This window comes from Grammomys surdaster, unplaced genomic scaffold (assembly GCF_004785775.1).
Source record: "Grammomys surdaster isolate TR1022 unplaced genomic scaffold, NIH_TR_1.0 188, whole genome shotgun sequence".
Classification (NCBI taxonomy): Eukaryota; Metazoa; Chordata; class Mammalia; order Rodentia; family Muridae; genus Grammomys; species Grammomys surdaster.
The window spans coordinates 14,244,320-14,262,275 of NW_021604633.1; the positions used below are offsets into that span (position 1 = coordinate 14,244,320).

At 40.1% G+C, this 17,956-nt stretch overlaps 1 protein-coding gene across 2 annotated transcripts in view; it reads right to left on the minus strand.

Annotated features, from left to right (window-relative positions):
* Positions 1–516: 516 nt before the first annotated feature.
* The window catches only part of Scin (scinderin), a 67,402-nt gene continuing 49,962 nt past the window's right edge, over positions 517–17,956 (minus strand). For both annotated transcript variants that reach the window (XM_028768805.1, XM_028768806.1), the window contains 9 exons: positions 17,380–17,595; positions 14,699–14,820; positions 14,161–14,251; positions 10,505–10,675; positions 8,534–8,711; positions 8,179–8,300; positions 3,659–3,736; positions 1,813–1,873; positions 517–1,280 (listed from right to left, as the gene is read on the minus strand). In XM_028768805.1, coding sequence (XP_028624638.1) covers positions 1,153–1,280; positions 1,813–1,873; positions 3,659–3,736; positions 8,179–8,300; positions 8,534–8,711; positions 10,505–10,675; positions 14,161–14,251; positions 14,699–14,820; positions 17,380–17,595 — 1,167 coding nt within the window. In that variant the 3' untranslated portion in view covers positions 517–1,152. The remainder of the gene's footprint in view (positions 1,281–1,812; positions 1,874–3,658; positions 3,737–8,178; positions 8,301–8,533; positions 8,712–10,504; positions 10,676–14,160; positions 14,252–14,698; positions 14,821–17,379; positions 17,596–17,956) is intronic.

The window sequence follows — 17,956 nt, forward strand, 5'->3', positions numbered from 1 at the left end:
GAGATCACCACCTAGTTGATGGAACATTCCAGGGCTCTGCACTTAATTTATCACCTTGTCAACATTCATTCCCTAAGCTACCCACTCATGGACTGTTGCTGTCTGCGAGGCTTTCTTATTCGTTTGATATGTTTCCTCTTCAAGAACTCTGTGTTGCCACTCCTGCCTGGGTCTAACCAACGGGTTTTGATTTTCTTTCTAGCCTCTATTGATAAAATATCATGCAGCCAGCCAGACCTGCTCAAACTACCCCATTAAGCTACACCTAGCACTTCTCTCCCAAACTCTGTCTGTTGTCTATGTTACTGGAGTTCTAGATTGTTCCCCAAATTCTGGGCCCCAGAGTCTGTGTTTTTTATACACTTGGTGATATTTTCAATATGTTATAATCATCTAATCATAGAAAAGTCATTTAACTTAAATCTACTTGTATCTACTTTTGCATACATGTATCAAAATATAAAATCAATAGTGATAAACCCATCACATCTGACTAAAATGTCACAGTACAAAACATTTTCCAAAAAGATATATTTTAATGATGAAAAACAGCATTCAAAACATATTCTTTATGATATTGAGCATGTGCTATCAAATGTATAAAGTTAAACTTATAGAAAAAAATTGTTTTATCATGAAGGGCCTGTGATTTTAGTTTTCTAAAAAAGCTAAAGAAGTTCATCTTCCATAAGGACACTTGGGAGTGACTGGCATCCATGTCACATGGACCTGGGATGGGAAACAGCAAGGCATGGTTACAGCCACACATCAAGTAAACCTTACTGCAAACAGAGGATAACGAGAATGGAAAAAGCTTAGAAGCACTGTGGCTTTCCTCGCTGGTATATAAAGACAAGTTTGGCTAGAAGTTGCTGAATTACAAAATTTCTTCCTCAGAAATTCCCCTAGATTGCAAAACTGATCTAAAACAAATGTTTGCTTTAAGTTATTTCAATATAGTAACATACAACAATCCCTTTTAAAAGAAGAGAAGAAGAAAAGGAGCATATTAGTCATATATATATATATCCATTTGGCAGGAGGAGTCTATCTTCAAAAGCTAATAACAAAAAGTAAACAAATCCCCAACAACAAAGTGGGGCAGCTGTCCTGATGCAGCCAGAATATTTGCTGGTTTTTTTGAAACTCAGTTTACCACTTGTTAGAATCCCAGCCCAGAAACCAGCCTGTGAATGTAGGGGGCTCATGGCCTTGTTTAATGATGACAATTGGTGTCCTCTTGTCTCTTCCAGAAGGGTCTGTCTCAAGGTACGTTTTGGCTAAAAAGAGTTGAAAAAAAAACAAAAAAAAGTTCAGCTGGTTTCAGTTAAACGGAAATAAATATACAATGAAAAATTCTTTCAGACAAGTAAAAAATGAAATTCTTTTTGCCCCAAGTAGCCAAATATGAGCAGTCTCCAGGTATTTCTCTCACATGCCGTGGGAAGTACCATTAAAAAGAGTCATTGTTCCCTGAAAGAATTCCAAACCTTATGGAATTATCCTTGTGATATAGTTATTGTAACACTTCAGTAAATAGAAAACCGTGCTAAAAAGGACACACCAAATATTTTCAAAAATAAGCATATTGTGAATTTCATAAAGACTCATATTCTAAGTTAGGCAACAGAACAATTTTCTTATATCATGAAGCTCTTTCACTTTAAAAGATACAATTATTCAGGTTCTGATGGACAGCTGGACATCTAAGATTTGATGTGTATTCTTTGGAAGACAGGTTAAGAAAGGCTAGCCAAGCTGTCCAGGATAATGCTGCTTAGTTACTGCTACAGTTGTCCTAGGACAACTTACCAGACTTCACTGATTCCTTTTTCTCAACTTCGTTGGCATCTTTGCCAATCCAAATAAAGATCTGGGGGGAAAAAAAGGAAATGAGAGCAAGCGCTGTATAGGGTGTGCTGGCCTCTCTGGCTATAGTTTACACCTGAACATGTTTGCAAGGGGTATTCTAGTTACAAAGTGAGCTTGCTTTCTTCCTCTCACTAGGTCAAGAGCTTCTTGACTGCTTTTACACCCATTCGCTGAGCATCCATGGCAGTCATCTTCATCTCAAACTGTAGGTCTAAGCAGCAAAGGACTGCATGTAAGTACAGGGCTTGTTTATGGATGTCTTCTTGAATCTCAGGCTTCCATCTAATGCTTTCTTATAGTACAGTGCCCTATAGACTTTGATAAAGTACTATCATGTTCAGTGTGTAAATATCAAGAATTTGAAATGTTATTTAAAATGTTACACTTGTAATCTTTATAAAAATAAATACGTGAACCTGTAATCTGTATACATCCATTCCTTTGTCAAATGTGTAATGCTGAAGTACTCTCCTGAATCACTTTACACTTAGATCACCCTACAGTCACTTGGCAGAGCAACTTTGGTCAAATTAAGTTTCTATTGTGTTTTATCTGACACACAATGTGTCAGTGCACAGAAGACACCACAACAGCATAGTATCTTGGATAAAAGATATAAAGAAATGAAGTGATGTTCTGGGAGGATATGAGGTTGAATCCCCAATCCAAATATGCTCCTTAAAGAATCAAGGCCAGGGTATTGTTTACTGAGTGCTTTAGCTGCCAGAAACCAATCTAAAGGCTCAGGGGTTAAGAGCAGCTGTTCACGCAGAGGATCCAAGTTGGATTTCCAGCACCCACATGGTAGCTCACGACCATTCATTAATTCAGTTCTAGAGGATCCAATGTCCTGTTATGACCTCTGCAGACAAAACACTCATGCACATAAAATATATACTCCTTTTAAAATATTTTTTAATTTTATTATTTTTTTTATATTTATTTTCATTGTTTGTGTGTATGAGTGTTTACCCTTTGTGTGTATCACATGCCATGCTTGGTGTCCAAGGAAGTGGTGAGCCTCCATGTGAGTGATGGGAAACAAACCCTTGTCTTCTAAAACAGGTGCCTTTAACCACTGAGCCAATTCTGCAGCCCAAAATAGAGAATGAGGGGAAGAGAGAAAAAGGAAGAGATTTGAAAATAAGTTTCTGGTTGACTCTAATCAGGAGGAGGCCTAATCCAGTGTTTCACATATTGTTCTATATGATTTGATTCTTAACATATATGTTTGTCCTTTTCACAGTTGTTAATTTACATAAAGATATTTAAAAACCACCATGTATGTGTGTGTATATATGTATACATATGTAGCACCTATCAAGTCACCAGTGATTTTCTCCTAACTTAAGATCTGTAAAACAGTAATGTATCTTACTATTTAGTTTCAAGCCTATTCTGTGCCTGATTTTTTTTCACCAAGGAATGGGCTCCTTGGAAATTTTATTGAAATTCTCAATATTTTGGTCTTTTCCACAACATTGCACATATTCATGCACTTATTAGTGTAATGAATGCACAAATAAATTAACAATGAGTATAGTTTAATAATAAATGAAAAGTTGAGGATTTTGCCTAAAGCTAAAAAATGTGAAAGCTATAGAATGATTTTCATAGTAAGAAATCAACTTGCCCTATATATCAGTTTTATTGCTAAACTCTGTGAAATTTCTCTTGAATAGAACCTAGTACAGCCCAGACCCATTTATTACTTGAATTGCCACTTCTCAAAGCAAGTATTGTCAGTCCCTGACAGTCTCCTGTTATGGACAAAATATAGCTGTACCTGTTCCCACGTATCAAGTAGCATGACGTCATCTTCAGCCAAGTCATCCTGGGTGAACTCTCCTGGAACTTCTTCAATCTGAAATTTTTGAAGAACTTTATGACCAAACAACAAAGCAAGGGAGTGTATGATACACAGGAGACAAGTGCTGTCTAGTACTTCGGATGGCAGTGAAAAGATTGATTAGGTTTTTTTTTTTTTCTTAGTTAAGGGTAAACAGGCAAGCAAGTGGGTTTTCTGGAGAAGGCTCACCATTTTGCATGGCTTGCAATGGGTGAGCTCTAAGAATGCAGGGTCCTTAGAGACTTCATCCTAGGATTACTTCTTGCTGCGGATATGCCTTTCCTGTCACTATTACATAGCCTAATGATTCCTGGACACAGCCTGCCCTAATGGACAAATTCCCTGCAGATCAACATGAAGATGAACTTTCATGAATTAATGCTATTTAGATGAATAATGACTTTATAGAATTCCTAACTTGATTCAAATACTTTTTAAGGAGATGGTTTTAGTTGTTTCAGAGAGACATAACGACGTTATAATCAAGAATTGAATGTGGCCACTCCTCATAAAACAGTAAGTAAAGGCTGCATAATAAGGAAGACCATGAGCTTTCACAATTACACTAAGAAGAGTAATAGCCTTGGAACAAATTTGTAATCAAGAAAAAAAAATCATTCATTCTAGGTCAGGTCCAAGGATGAGGCCACAGGTGTGCACTATGATAAAACAAGGCCATGGAAAACTGTTGCTTTGAATTTATAATAAACTTACAGGATGAAGTACTGCTTTGAACTTACTATCAATATCCTTCTGTAACTCCCCTTTTGTGTAACATTTTATCCATGTGGTAATATTCCAAAACGAACTTTTGTCTAAGAAGGTATTAAAAGGCCAGAAAGAAGTAAAGTGGTATTTTGGGGGGCTCTCAAATATGTACATGTCTGTTTGTCTATATGTATGTATATACATATGTATGTAAGTATATGTATATATATGTAAGTATGAATAAACACTTGTGGAGTTGATGAGACAGGTGGTCGGGCCCAACTGGAATGTGTGTGTGTAATTAAGCCTTTTTTTCTTCTTAATCTCCTAATACTGCTGGCAGGAATTAATTACCAAAAGCCAGCAACATTAGGCCTTAGAATAACAAATAGTTATAAGCATAATTGCCAAAGATAAAAAGTTTTGGCCACAATCTCTGACTCCATACCTCATTGCTGCCTTCATCAGAGAACTATGTATGTCAGGGTATGTGTACTTGATGCATCAGGTTCAAGAAAGCCAAAAGAGAGTGTCCTGGATTCTTTGCACCTGGAGTTACAAGTGGTTACGAGCTGACCTCCAGGAGTGCTGGGAACTGAACCTGGGTCCTTTACAAGCTCAGTATGCTATTTTAACCATTGAGCCCTCTCCTCAATCCTGTACTGCCATTTTACAGAATATTTTCCAATCACCTGGTCATTTAAAAGACAAAACTTTAAATGTCACTTCTCTGCTGTGTATTGTTTCAATTTTTTTACACACATCATTAACACAGCAACCATATGAAGTAAATACTGACCTTTTTCACATTTACAAAATGGGAGCATGTGTGCAGAGAGAGAACATAGGAACAGCCTACATCCAGCATGTAAGGATCAAGTGGGTGAGTCACATAGGAAGATTGTTTCTAAAATTGGTGTTTTCAACAGTGGACTCTGCTGCCATGTACTAGAGTATATGCTTAAATCTATTTCCTGATGGTTACAGTAACATCAAACACATATTGATAATAATTCTTTTTCTTGAACTGTGAAAAGAACAAGAAAGTTTCCAAATATCACATAAGAGAAAGAGTAAGTACAGAAGAAATGTGTGTTTCTGATAATGGGTAATATGAGCACGAGCAGGCAAAGAAAATCAAAGACTAACAGAGACTGATAGATGGTTTTAAAATCTGACTGGGAATGAAGCCAGAGTACCTGGTTTTTTACAAAATATATCTTCCTGAGACTCTGGGGGTACCCAACTCCAATTGTTAATCAACCTCTAAACTTCAAGCTCAGAGAACAGCACAAAAGAGAAGACAGAAAGAATGTAAAAAGTCAGATAACCAGGACCCCTGTGGTACCCACAGGCTAGGGGAAAACCACTCTGCTCCAAGCCTATCCCCAAACTCAGGACTTAAACCCCTCATAGCCCCATGACTCAGGGGCTGTCATTATATGTTTGCCCCCAATAAATCTCTTATGTGAGGTTTGTTGCGTGGTGTGACTTTGTAGTATTCCTTGACTCCTAATTGCCAAGGAAAACTCTTTAAACCCCAACTTCTAGGTAGTGTTTTTTAGTTGAACCCATAAAATCTCAACTATATGCTTTCCTAAATGAGACCTGAATAAAGACAATACTATTTCAACATGCCAACATGGATGGGGAAATTTCCGAAGGCCTCACCCCTATATGAAGAGAGACAGGAAACCAATGGCTGCTGAGAGATTGAAAATTGATTTTCCCCAAGGAGGAACCCCCTCATATCCAATCCCAAGCACTCAAACTATAATACATGTACATACAACTAAATGTAAAACACTAAATGAACTGAATAGGGAGTGTATGTGAGAGTGTGTGTACCAGGAAGTGGTCATGAGAGCATGCGGGGCAAACATGAATGGCATTGGATGGGGAAGAGGGATAGATAGAAATGATATAGTACTTATGTATCGAAATTATAAACTAAAGTTCTTAAGAATCTTAATTTATAGCAATATCAGCAAATAAAACAAATTATATAAGCATATGTAAACCATATGTGAAGAAGAAGCTGTTTGGATATGATGTAATATTAATAATCAATAAAATAGACTTTTCATATAGTGAACATAAAATATAGCAAGTTTAAGGCTTTTCTACAATAGATGAGAAACTGTGGTCCCAACAATTAATATTTATCACTACCCATCATTACATCGTAAAATTTCAGGTCAAATCATTTGTAACCTCCAAGTTTTTTTTATAAATGGACAGTTCTTTTAGCCCTTTATTTCTAGTAATGAATCTGACGAGCATTTGGGAAGTTTTACGTGATGAAAACTAAGTTGTTATTCATCAGGATGAGAAGAATGTCACCTTTAAGTTCACACAGAAGTCTAGCATGTCAGAGACGATCAAACTTTTCTGATTAAGGTGACGTAAATGACTATAGCCAGGATGAAATTTCAGCACCCAATATAAACTCATGTACTGTTATGGACTGCATGTTTGTGTTCAGAATCAGGAGGTGGAGCCTGGTGCTCAGAACTAGGTTTGGTTGAGGTCACAAGGATAAGGTCTGGTGATAACAGCAGTGTACTAAGGAGAGACAGATTCAGTTCACTAGATGCTAGAAGGGCCCTCTCCAGACAACAGATATGCTGGTGCCATGGACTCCCAGGTTCCAGGATATGAGAAAGCCGTGGTTACAGCTTAAACACTCCAGTCTACCACATTTGTGCTACAAGAGCTTAAACTAAGACTTTGTTGGGCGGCAATTTCCTCCGGATGAAGCATTCCGTCTCATTACAGGATGTTCACAATGACTCAGGATGTTGGAAAGGGAGGGGAAACAATCCCTCCCTGAAGGATCCATGAAGGAAACAACTGAAAAGCTTCAGGAAGTCCTGAAGCTGATTAGATATGTTAGCCCTCCTCCCTCCCAAAGCATATCTAAGTAGTAAGGACTGCTGAGAGACCAAGACCCTTGGAAGAGACATTCAATCCACTAAGCCACCTGCAAGTTGCACACTGCATTGCAAGTTTCCAGTTTTCATGGAAGGTCACCCACGTACGAGATGGGCTGCCTTTGAGTCACTCCTGCTCTTGTAAGTAACACTAATAAAACTCATTGGTTCACCAATTTGGACTTTGGTGGTTTCCATTCTTTGGTCTGTCATTGGTTCCCTGTCTGGGGCATTATTCACATCTCTCTAGAAATGGTGTCACACAATTCACGGTTTCCTATGGCTACTTTTAACTGCCTGAATTATAAAGGACTAAAAAACAAAACATTACTCTTGATGTCAGGTAATTATCAAGGGAGCACACAAAGTTCTCTGAGACCTTGGTCAATGACCTAAATAATCCCATGTTTGTTTGTTTGTTTGTTTGTTTGTTTGTTTTTCATTCAATCAGTCTGAGAAAAATCTGTATTCCTCTGTTTACACTTAGATGAGAAATGATGGCTGTGCTCCCCCGAGAATGTATCTAAGAACCAAATGAGCAGAACTAGCCATCCACATTTCACAAAGAGACACTAAATGCCGATACAGATGTGAAGTAGATATTTTTGAGGGCATTTTGATTTATATACTACTTTAGAGTGTTCTAGATGTTTCTGCATCTGTCACATCATTGGGCCTTAAACTACCTATACAGAGTAACAGTTATCACCCACAGTGTACAGAGAAGCCAAACCTAGGACTGATAGCTGTCCCACATTTCAAAGTTCTCCAAGTCAGGACCCTAAACATTAGGCTCTGTCTACTTGAGACACTTACAATGAATCTTCCAGTTTTGTTGGAGCAGCCGTAAAGCCGAGGTGGATGGTCTTCAGCCTGTGTTTCTAGCAATGGTGAAGTCTGGTAGTCTCCTCTCCCTCCAAGAGAGTTCCAGAATTCCTCTATGGAATGCACAATGAGTTAGGCAGTACATATTCAGGAGCATATATATTTCACAGGATTCCAGATGAATGGCAATATTATTTCATCCTAACTAAATTATATACCAGGTGCCATCAACACTTGCAATTAAAAGAAGCATCCTTACACAACTCTAGTGACAAGAACATGATTGTTTGTTGAATGAAGTCAATTAAGACTATGAAGGCGGTGACGTTGGGCCCACGGTACACACCTGGTTCCTTGCCTTCTTGAATTCTTGTGGTTTTGCACCTGAGAACATCAGCTACATACTCTGCTCCTTTCTCCTCCTCCTGGCTAGCACCTTTTCCTATCCAGATGAAGCCATTGTTTCGTGGCAGTTTTAGGACAAAGGTGTCATTAGAATTCAATGAATTTGCATCAACATCAACCTAGGGCATGAGGGAAAACAATACAATGATTCCAATCTGCCACCGAGGCTGTGGGAACCCATCCAGAGCCTTCTTCCTGACCCTAGGAAATGCAAGGCACAGATGCAATAGTTGCCTGAAACACTTCAGTAAGTATGCCTTGGTCCATGACATACAATGTTCAGCTGTTCTCCGACAATAAAACAGAGCTTTAAAATGTCACCATTTTAGCAGAGTGTGATATCCCAAGCCTTTAATCCCAACACTCAAGAGGCAGAAGCAGCCAGATCTCTATGAATTTAAAGCCAGCCTGGACTACATAGAAGTTTCAGGGCAGCAAAGCCTGCTCAGAGAGATGTCTCAGAATTAATTAAAATAGCCAAGCTGTCAGTCAAGAATTGAGGGTTTTGGCCAGGTGAGCAGGAGATAGTTCACTCCTATAATCCTATCACTTGGGAACTGAAGCAGAAGATAACAGAAAGTTCAGCCTAAGTTATACAGAAGACTCCATCTCAAAAACAAGGCAAGAGGGCTAAAGTGGCAGCTCTCAGTGGTTAAGAGCACATACTGCTCTTCTGGAGGACTTGAGTTGGGTCACCAGCACCTGCGTCAGACAACTGTAAATTGCTCTAACTCCATGGAGCTCTAGGAGATCCAACACCCTCTTGTAGTTCCCAAACATGGCAGACCAACATAGTGGATTCTCACATGGACATACACTCACAAAAATGAAAAAAAAAAAAAACCCAATTGATGACAAAGTGATAAAAAAACAATATTCAGATAATTTATACAGGAACAAGATAAGCCACATCTGATCCCTGAACAAAGGGTGCAATATCAAGTAACACACATAATGATGATACCTTTTTTTTTCCCCCACGAAAGAGAATGTTTGTGGTATTAATTAGAAGGAACTCTGAAATCCATAAAACAGAGAGGACAAAGAGATGATTTCAGGTTTACTACCAGTGTTTCCTAACTCAGATAAATGTCACCTTAAATTATAGATCTGTGTAGAGGATGAGAAACAGATCTGGTACACACCTTCCTTGTAACCAGAAGCTGGATACACTGCCTAGGGTCTGCTGAGTGCAATTTGGGTTCCTGTGTCCACCGAGGAAAGAGCCCAGATGGGTTAGACACATTGTGAGTGTGGCCTATGTTGGCATCAGGCACGGACAGGACCTCTGAAGTCTCTGGTCTGGTCATGATCATGAGCATCCTAGGATGGGCTTGGCCTAGGACTCTGTGGTTGATGACATCATGCCCACATCTGTGAGAATTGGTCTGGACACGAGTCACGTAGCGGTGCATGATTTTCTGAGTAACTGTGGAGCTGAGTGTGGTATAAGATTTGGAAGCAGCTCCAGATCTGCTTGGATCTGGAGGCAATGGAGTGGTGGGAGAGGCCTGGACTCCAGTGGTGACTAGAATTTGAGGTGGGACAGATTACTCCAGTGTGGGCAGATGTTCTTGTACAAAGGCCCTCCTTCTTTGATATCTCCTGGTTTCAGGATCATCTGATCACACCTCACAATCTTTCTAGCCCAGACGGCTCAAGGAAGGGGCTGTAGCTGCTTCCCGCTTCTTTCCAGTTTCACCAGCAATGATATTCTTAAAACTCATTTGTTTGGGTTCAGTGCAGCTGAAAAACCTGAGCTGCCCTCTCATTCAATGTCTCTTCTTCTAGTGTCTTACATTGTCAAACTAAAGAGCTTTTACCCGCCAATGTGTAGACGCTAACATTGCTGATGGCCAGGTGTATTGGGAAGCACATACCCCGAGCATATTCACGGAACGCATAGCTTTACCTCCACAATTCTGGTGATAGATGCCAAGTTCCTCCGGACTTGAAAGAGGCGTGTAGGGGGAGCTGGTGCTTGCCCTCCTTTCTTGGATGTTCCATTCTTATAAATAATGAGTGGTTTGTCTTTGAACAAACTCAGCAGGTGAGCAGGCTCTTTGCCTTGAGAGACACGGACCTGGGTGCACAGGGCAGGGAGACAGAAGGATGAACAAGAGCTTCCAACACCAGGCAAATGGGAATTTAGAAGCATTCTCCCTTATAGGGGCCTAGGGAATACTGAAAATCACTGACTTCATAGGCATGGTTCAACAATTACACATCCAAATAGTGAGCAGCTACCTGAGAAGTATCTTCTGGCACGGCCACAGGTCACAGTTCGGAAAGTAAAGGAGAGAGTACTGAAAATAACTACTGGGCTACATAGCCTTCAAAGAAAGGGGAGTCGCCACGTGAGGTGAAGGGGCACTCACGAAGGTTGGTACTTTACTCCAAAGGAGAGTAGAGTGGAAAATGGATAGATCGGATTGCTTAATAATTTGTTTAAGTACTTCCAAGTCACTTCACCAAAAACACAAGAGTAATGCAGAACTTCAGCTATTTAAAAATAATTATTGTGAACCACTGCCATCTAGTGACTCAATGAGAAACTAGTATTTCACCAACTGTAAGATTCAACTAGCTAATTCCTAGAAATTCATTAATGATGCATCATCTACCATATTGTGAAATTTCGGAACACACTGTCTAGCTATCAAAGATTTTTGAATCATTTGTGGGGAACAGCTTTAAGCTCAACTACATGGCTAGCTCTTCATAACTAATAAATATTATATTCCGACGAATGAAATATCTGATTAGGAATGGAGCTGCATGCACCTAAAGCACCTAACCATTTTATTAATCGAGTTTATTTATAAACATGATTGATGTGCTCCTTTACGTGTAGAGCCAGCTGGCTTTATGTATCTATTAATTTATAGCAAGATGTAAAGAAACCAGTTAAAAGACCAAGTTCAGCCTCCACGTCGCCAATCTTACGTTGTAAAGTGTCTGACCCACCTTTCTGCTTAATTATTTCATTTGAACATCAAACCTCACATTTATAAAGGTTTGAAAACAAAACATCTTTTATGCCACATAGAACCTGAGCTCACTTGACTTCAGACATGACGTAGCTAAGATGACACATCCCTGTGAAGAGATCACTTGACACTTCACAATGCTGAATCAGAAATGTCATAAGCAGGCCAGTGGAGCTGTCTTGGAGATGGTTTTTCTTAGTACAAGGGAACAAATATCACCCCAAAACCAGCCAGAGAGTACAGCAACCAACCCAGTTATAAAGTGAGAGGAAACAGAAAAGAAAGAGACAGAGATCTCTAGCTAGGTGTAAGGCCAAGGAACAAGCATGGGCCACTCTGCAGATAATAAGAGAAGACAGACATGCTGCAGATAGAGGAAGGAATTAGATACACGATGACTGTACATTTCTTATAGTTATTAATAGCAGTCATGCAATGTGGCAGACACTCCAGCATAATAGGAAAAGCCAACTTGAAGAAAGAATGTTGACACTGAAACTCACTGGAAATAGCCCCTTAGACACAGCAGAGACACTTCTACATAGTACTCATATTGTCTGCATGTTGTCAAAGATTAATTCCTGTTCCCTCTCATAGAAACAAAGCATGTATACATATGTGTATGTGCATGTGAGTGTGTGCGTACATGTGTGTATGCATGTATGTGTATGTGTGTGTGCCTGTGAGTGTATGCATATGTGTATGTGTGCATAGATACATGCATGTATGTATGTGTGTATGTATGTGTGTATGTATGTATGTATGTACATGTATGTGTATGCATGTGTGTGCATGCATGTGTGTACATGTATACATATGTGTGCATGTGTGAGCATGTGTGTGTGTATATGTGTGTACATGTGTGTATGCACATGTGTGTTTGTATGTATGTATGTGTGTGTGTGCGCGTGTGTGTGTGTGATTTTGACTCAGGGTTCAATCGTTCTCAACATGGTTTTTTTTTTTTTTCATTTTCAGAAATGCCTAATGCAGGATCTATTTCTCTCCTCCTCCTTCTTTTCCTTTGCATCTCCTTTCCCTTCCCGTGCCCTCTTTCCTTATTTCCTTTGTTCTATCCTCTCACTGCCCACTTTTGTCTTTCATTCCTCCTCCCTGATACTTCCATCACTTTTGGCCAATGGACTTTGTTTCAAACAAGATTCTGATCCCTAAGAGGGAAAATATGGATCTATGTATCTGTCAAGGTTGATTTCGGCTTGCCCGTGTGAACCATAACTTAGGTTTTTCTATCATTGAGAATGTACAAACTATTGTTCTATGTTTTTACATATGTGTTACAGTTATCTATGATTGTAGATACCTGAAAACTGTCCAGTTATGCTTGCTTTGTACTGTTGTGATTTCTTGTTGCTACTATAGCAATTATCATACATAAATTCATCCTCTTATATTTCAATAGGACATAGAAGTGAGTTATTACCTAATTTAGTCACTGGGTTAAAATCTACAATCATTTACTCACTGGACTAGAAGCTGGCGAGTGTAGCATGATTATTTGAATGAGAATAGGTCCCATAGGCTTACATTTTTAAATGCTTGGTCTCCTGTCAGTGGAACTGTTTGGAAAGAATTAGAAGTTGTGGCCTTGTTAGAGAAGGTGTGTTGGAGGGGGTCTTTGAGCTTTCAAAGGCCCATGCCAGGTCCACTCTCATTCTCTCTGCCTAATACCAGTGGATTAGGATGTAAACTCTTAGCCCCTGCTCCAGCACCGTGCTTGCCTGCCTGCCTGCCTGCCTGCCTGCCTGCCTGCCTGCCTGCTACCATGCTCCCATCATGATGGCCATGGTCTGTCTCACCCTTTGAATCTGTAAACAAACCTCTAGTTAAATGCTTCCTTTTATAAGTCACCTTGGTCATGGTGTCTCTTCAAGTAATAGTAACTAAGATATGCAGGGACTCTAGGATGATGTGTTCTTTCCCTTGCCCTTTTCAGCTCCTCAAGGTTGCCTATATTTTTAGGGGGCCCCTTTCTCCCCTAAAGCCAGCAGTGGTCCATGGAGTCTTCATCACACTGCATCCAGTTGTAGTGTGTACTCTCACTCTGCGCCTCTCCCTGGTTGACTCCTAAGGACACTGGTGAATGTTTCACATCACCCAGTAATGCCAGATCATCTCCCTAACTCGAGGCCAGCTGATGAGCAACTATAGCTCTGTCTTCAATTTTAATTCTCCTTTGTTTTGTAACATAACATTTTCACGGGGTCTTGGGGATAGGCTGTGCTCATATCAACACATAAGTCTGTCTATTATAACTGTTCACAGCTGGAAATGTCTAGTAACTGTGGCATATGATGGATTCTAAAGAAAAGAGACTCTTTGCTTTCTTCTTGGACTCCTAAACTATTAGTTTGTTGATGTTTTTGTTCTATTTGCAGTGGCTTCCTCGTCTCCAGAATCTGAAATGACTCATGTGTTATGAAATATCTGAATTTCAAAATAAAGAGAAATCAACATAAAAATTTCAAGATCCCTACTGGATATGGGAAGCGAGCTTTCATCAGGCAGAGGGTGAGGAAAACGGGGAATTACATGAGTTGGGAAGGTAAAGTATACCAACCTGCACAGCCTGCCCTCCAAGGGACCGATCCAACTGCACAGTCAGAAACGCAGACATGGTCAGCTCATCTCTGGTAGCATTTGCTCCCTGCCTAGAGGAATGTAAGCAAGTTACACTGGCCTGTAGTTAAGTTTTAATACCCTCTCATGCAGCCATTTCAAAAAGAGACTTGATATTGTAAAATATCAAAAGGAAGCCAACAGTTTAACGTGACCAGAGCAATCAAAGCTACTGTTTGTTGTCTTGTAAGTACTAATCCTGGATTGCCCTGTGTATTTCTAGAAACACATACACTGGACAGGACCTTTTCATTTCCATTTTAAAGAATCTGGGCCTTGGCTCCTTATATGACTTTGCTAAGTAATCCATGTCTGTCTGATGCCTGCTATTTTGGGAAAATCATCCCCACAGTGCACAGAATCTGAGTACTATCTGCATGCTGTACAGATAATCAAAGAACGGTTCTACCGCACGCTGCATAGAGTACATTCATTTGTATATGCGTGGCCCATGGCACTTGCACTCTGGAAAGACTCACCATGTGTAGATGATCTGTCCTCTGGGATAAGTGTACAGAATAATGTAGCAGTCACCACCATAGAACTCGCCATAGGAGCTTGGGTCAATCTGGACCCTTCCACTGTGCTCTACACGCCAGATCTGGAAGAGACAGAGTAGACATAACCTGTTAAAAGTTCACTGACCTAAAATACTATTCATAAACTATAAGTCATTTCAACTTTAGATTCGTTACCAAGCAATGTTTTAGTTACTTTTCTAAACAGCTTTTATTCCTGCAAAAGCGAGAAGGTTAACAAATTTCTTGACTTGAGGTCAGGCCTCTATCCCTGCCTTCACAAGATTAAAATAGCCACAGCCCTTCTACACTTAGAGAAGGGAGGAGATGTCAGGGGCAGCCCTGCTTATACACTGAAGGCCTAAAATCAGCCATAGGCCTAAAATCAGCAATAGGCCTGTCATACATGCCTGCTAACACCAAGTCTTGGATCTCTGTGGAAAAACATTGAAACAGATGGCTATAAGCTAATGTAAACAGGCAGCTTTTGTGGAAATTTACCAGCCTGAGTAGTCATAGACCTTGTAAATAGGTAGCCTTGGCAGACAATACCAACTTAGATAAGGACAAGTGAGTCATAGGCAGAGACACAGTGACCTGTCCCCTGAACCTTCACCCAGCCGATACCCTGTTCTAAAAGATATCTGTACTGCCCCTGAATACCCACGCTCCGGTGTCATCCCCTTCCCCACGTCCTGCCTTTTTGTGTCTATAACCCCTGTGTGAATAAGTAAAAATTACAATTTGATTTTAAAAAAAATAAAACAATAAAATAAAATCCTTTCTCTCTCTCTTGTTTCCTCCATAATATTTCATCAGTTCTGAGAATTTTGCTGTTGATGGTTTTGTTCTTAAATTTTGTTGTTATTCTGTTTTGAGACAGGACTTCCCTATGTACTCCAGGCTGATCTTGAACTCCTGATCCTTCTGCCTGAGTCTGATAAGTGCTAAGAAGATAGACATGTACCATGTTGCCTAGAAGTTTCGATATTATTGATGTGTGTGTGTGTGTGTGTGTGTGTGTTTGAGTATGTGTGCACACATGTGTATGAATCAATGGAAATAATATGGTACTACTACAATAAGACTATATATAACAAGTCAGCTCAGAAATATGCTTCAAATTTATAGTAAAAACTTTTCATCATTTGTGAAGTAGCCAGTGAGCAAGAGGCCACCAGGCACTGCATTGCGCCCCTGTAAATGGCACAATTCCTCCCATGTGGGTGCTGGGGAAAAGCAGCTCAGTATATGGCTTCGGAATATGGAGAAAGCAATCTAGAGAACAATGCAGAGCATCTGAGGAGAAGCATCCCTGCACCATACCTTCTAGAAACCACAGGGCTCTGCAACAGAGCCTCACCAACCTCAAGAACCTAAACACAGACACTAGGTATTAGCAGTGCCAATGTGACACAGGATGCCTTCTCAGAGAAGCTGTGGCCAGAGCCTAAGCCTGCCCCACAGGCACGGCTGGTGATGAGAAGCCCGGTCTGCTCAGAGTGCACTCTAAAAGCTTTGTGTGCTGATCTGAGGTGAGGATACCCAAGCAGGAGAGGGATGCAGACCAGAAGGTTGATACCCATCTGATGGTAGCATCTGAATGCTGAAGATCTTGTTCCCACATGCCAACACCTATGCGGCTTAGCATCATACTTCAGTTCTTTGAAAAGAAGAAAAAGTATTCCCTAAATTTATCAATTATACTTGGTTCAAGTGTTGTGATAAGACCTGGGAATGTAGATAGAAAGGATTTAACTCTTGTCCTCAAGGAACTGATGGGAAGATCTAGGAGAAATCCATGAATAAATAACAAGATTGTGATACATTTGGTACCAATGATGTGATACATTTAGATAACAATGATGTGATACATTTAGATAACAATTATGTGATACATTTGGGCAAATCACCACCTATATCACCGAGAAAACCCTGTTCAGTGCTAAGGGACAGCACCTCAGAAGAGGGCGTACCTGCTACTGGAGTGAGTTGTTAGGAATGGAAACTGATTGACCATAGTGCCTGGAGGAGTGGGGATACTTCAGATGCCAAAAGGCAAATCCTGAAATTCTACCAGGAGAGAAGCTTCAGGGAGGCTGGAGAGTCGTGCAGATATTTTAGAGGACAGATGCTATTAACCAGTCCTCACTAAATCAGATGACTGGAGAGTGGACTGGATCTGAAGAGATTTGCGTTTAAGACAATTTGGCGAGTTTTAGCAATTTTGATCTAAGCTGGAATAATAAATACACTCAAGTTGAATGCTCAGGAAATATCTTGCCTTAGCTCACCTTGCTTCAGGAATGCTTCAGATGTGTTAGGGAGGCAGTGGATGGTAGTTGACATGTTCTGAGTACAACCCTATACAACGTCTTTCTGACAGGAAAAAAACAGCCGTGCCCACCACCACCGTAAAGAGAATCAACATGCACATGTGCAAATGGACCTGAAGCCCAGCAGCAGTAGCAGTTCTTGGTTGTAACTCCCATGACTCAGTATATAGTTATAGGCCACTTTCCTGACTGAGTAAAACTAACCTTTTAAAAAAGTTTAAAGTTTGCCAAGACAGTATTTCCCCCTCTCAGATACCATCGAGAGGCGTGATTAAAACACAAACAGAAAGAGAGAGATAAAAGTACCTCCACCTCGCCAGAGCCATTATCCACCATGTTGTGCTGGGCTGCCATCTGTGGAGAACTGTGCAGTTTGGATGCATCAAATGGAATCTGCTTTATTTGAGCCACTTTCTCTGTGATGTACACCTTCCCAAAGCCGTCACTCTGGTCTTTATCCTTCCAGTCCTTAAAGAACTGCTTGAAAATTGGTGTTTCACCACCTTCTGGAAGAACCTGAATCTGCAATTTAAAAAAAATATATATCAATGAGAACGTAAGAGACCAAGAAGAATAGCTACAGTAAGGGAAAGAATGAAGTAATGAAAATACTGTCCTCCTTTCTATGACTACACTTGTAACTTTGTAAGTCTGTGCAACTATGGTAACTCAACCTAGGTTTTTCTGGCAGCTGAGGTCGTTGCTGTTGAATTTGAATGATAAAGATGAGAAAAATGTTTCATGTGTTACCACTGCAAAAATGTTTTTCTATGTTAGGTTCACAAGAGACCAAGAAGATATGATCCCACTGTGTTATTTGTGCCAGGAGATATATGTGTGTGTGTGTGTGTGTGTGTGTGTGTGTGTGTGTGTGTGTGTGTGT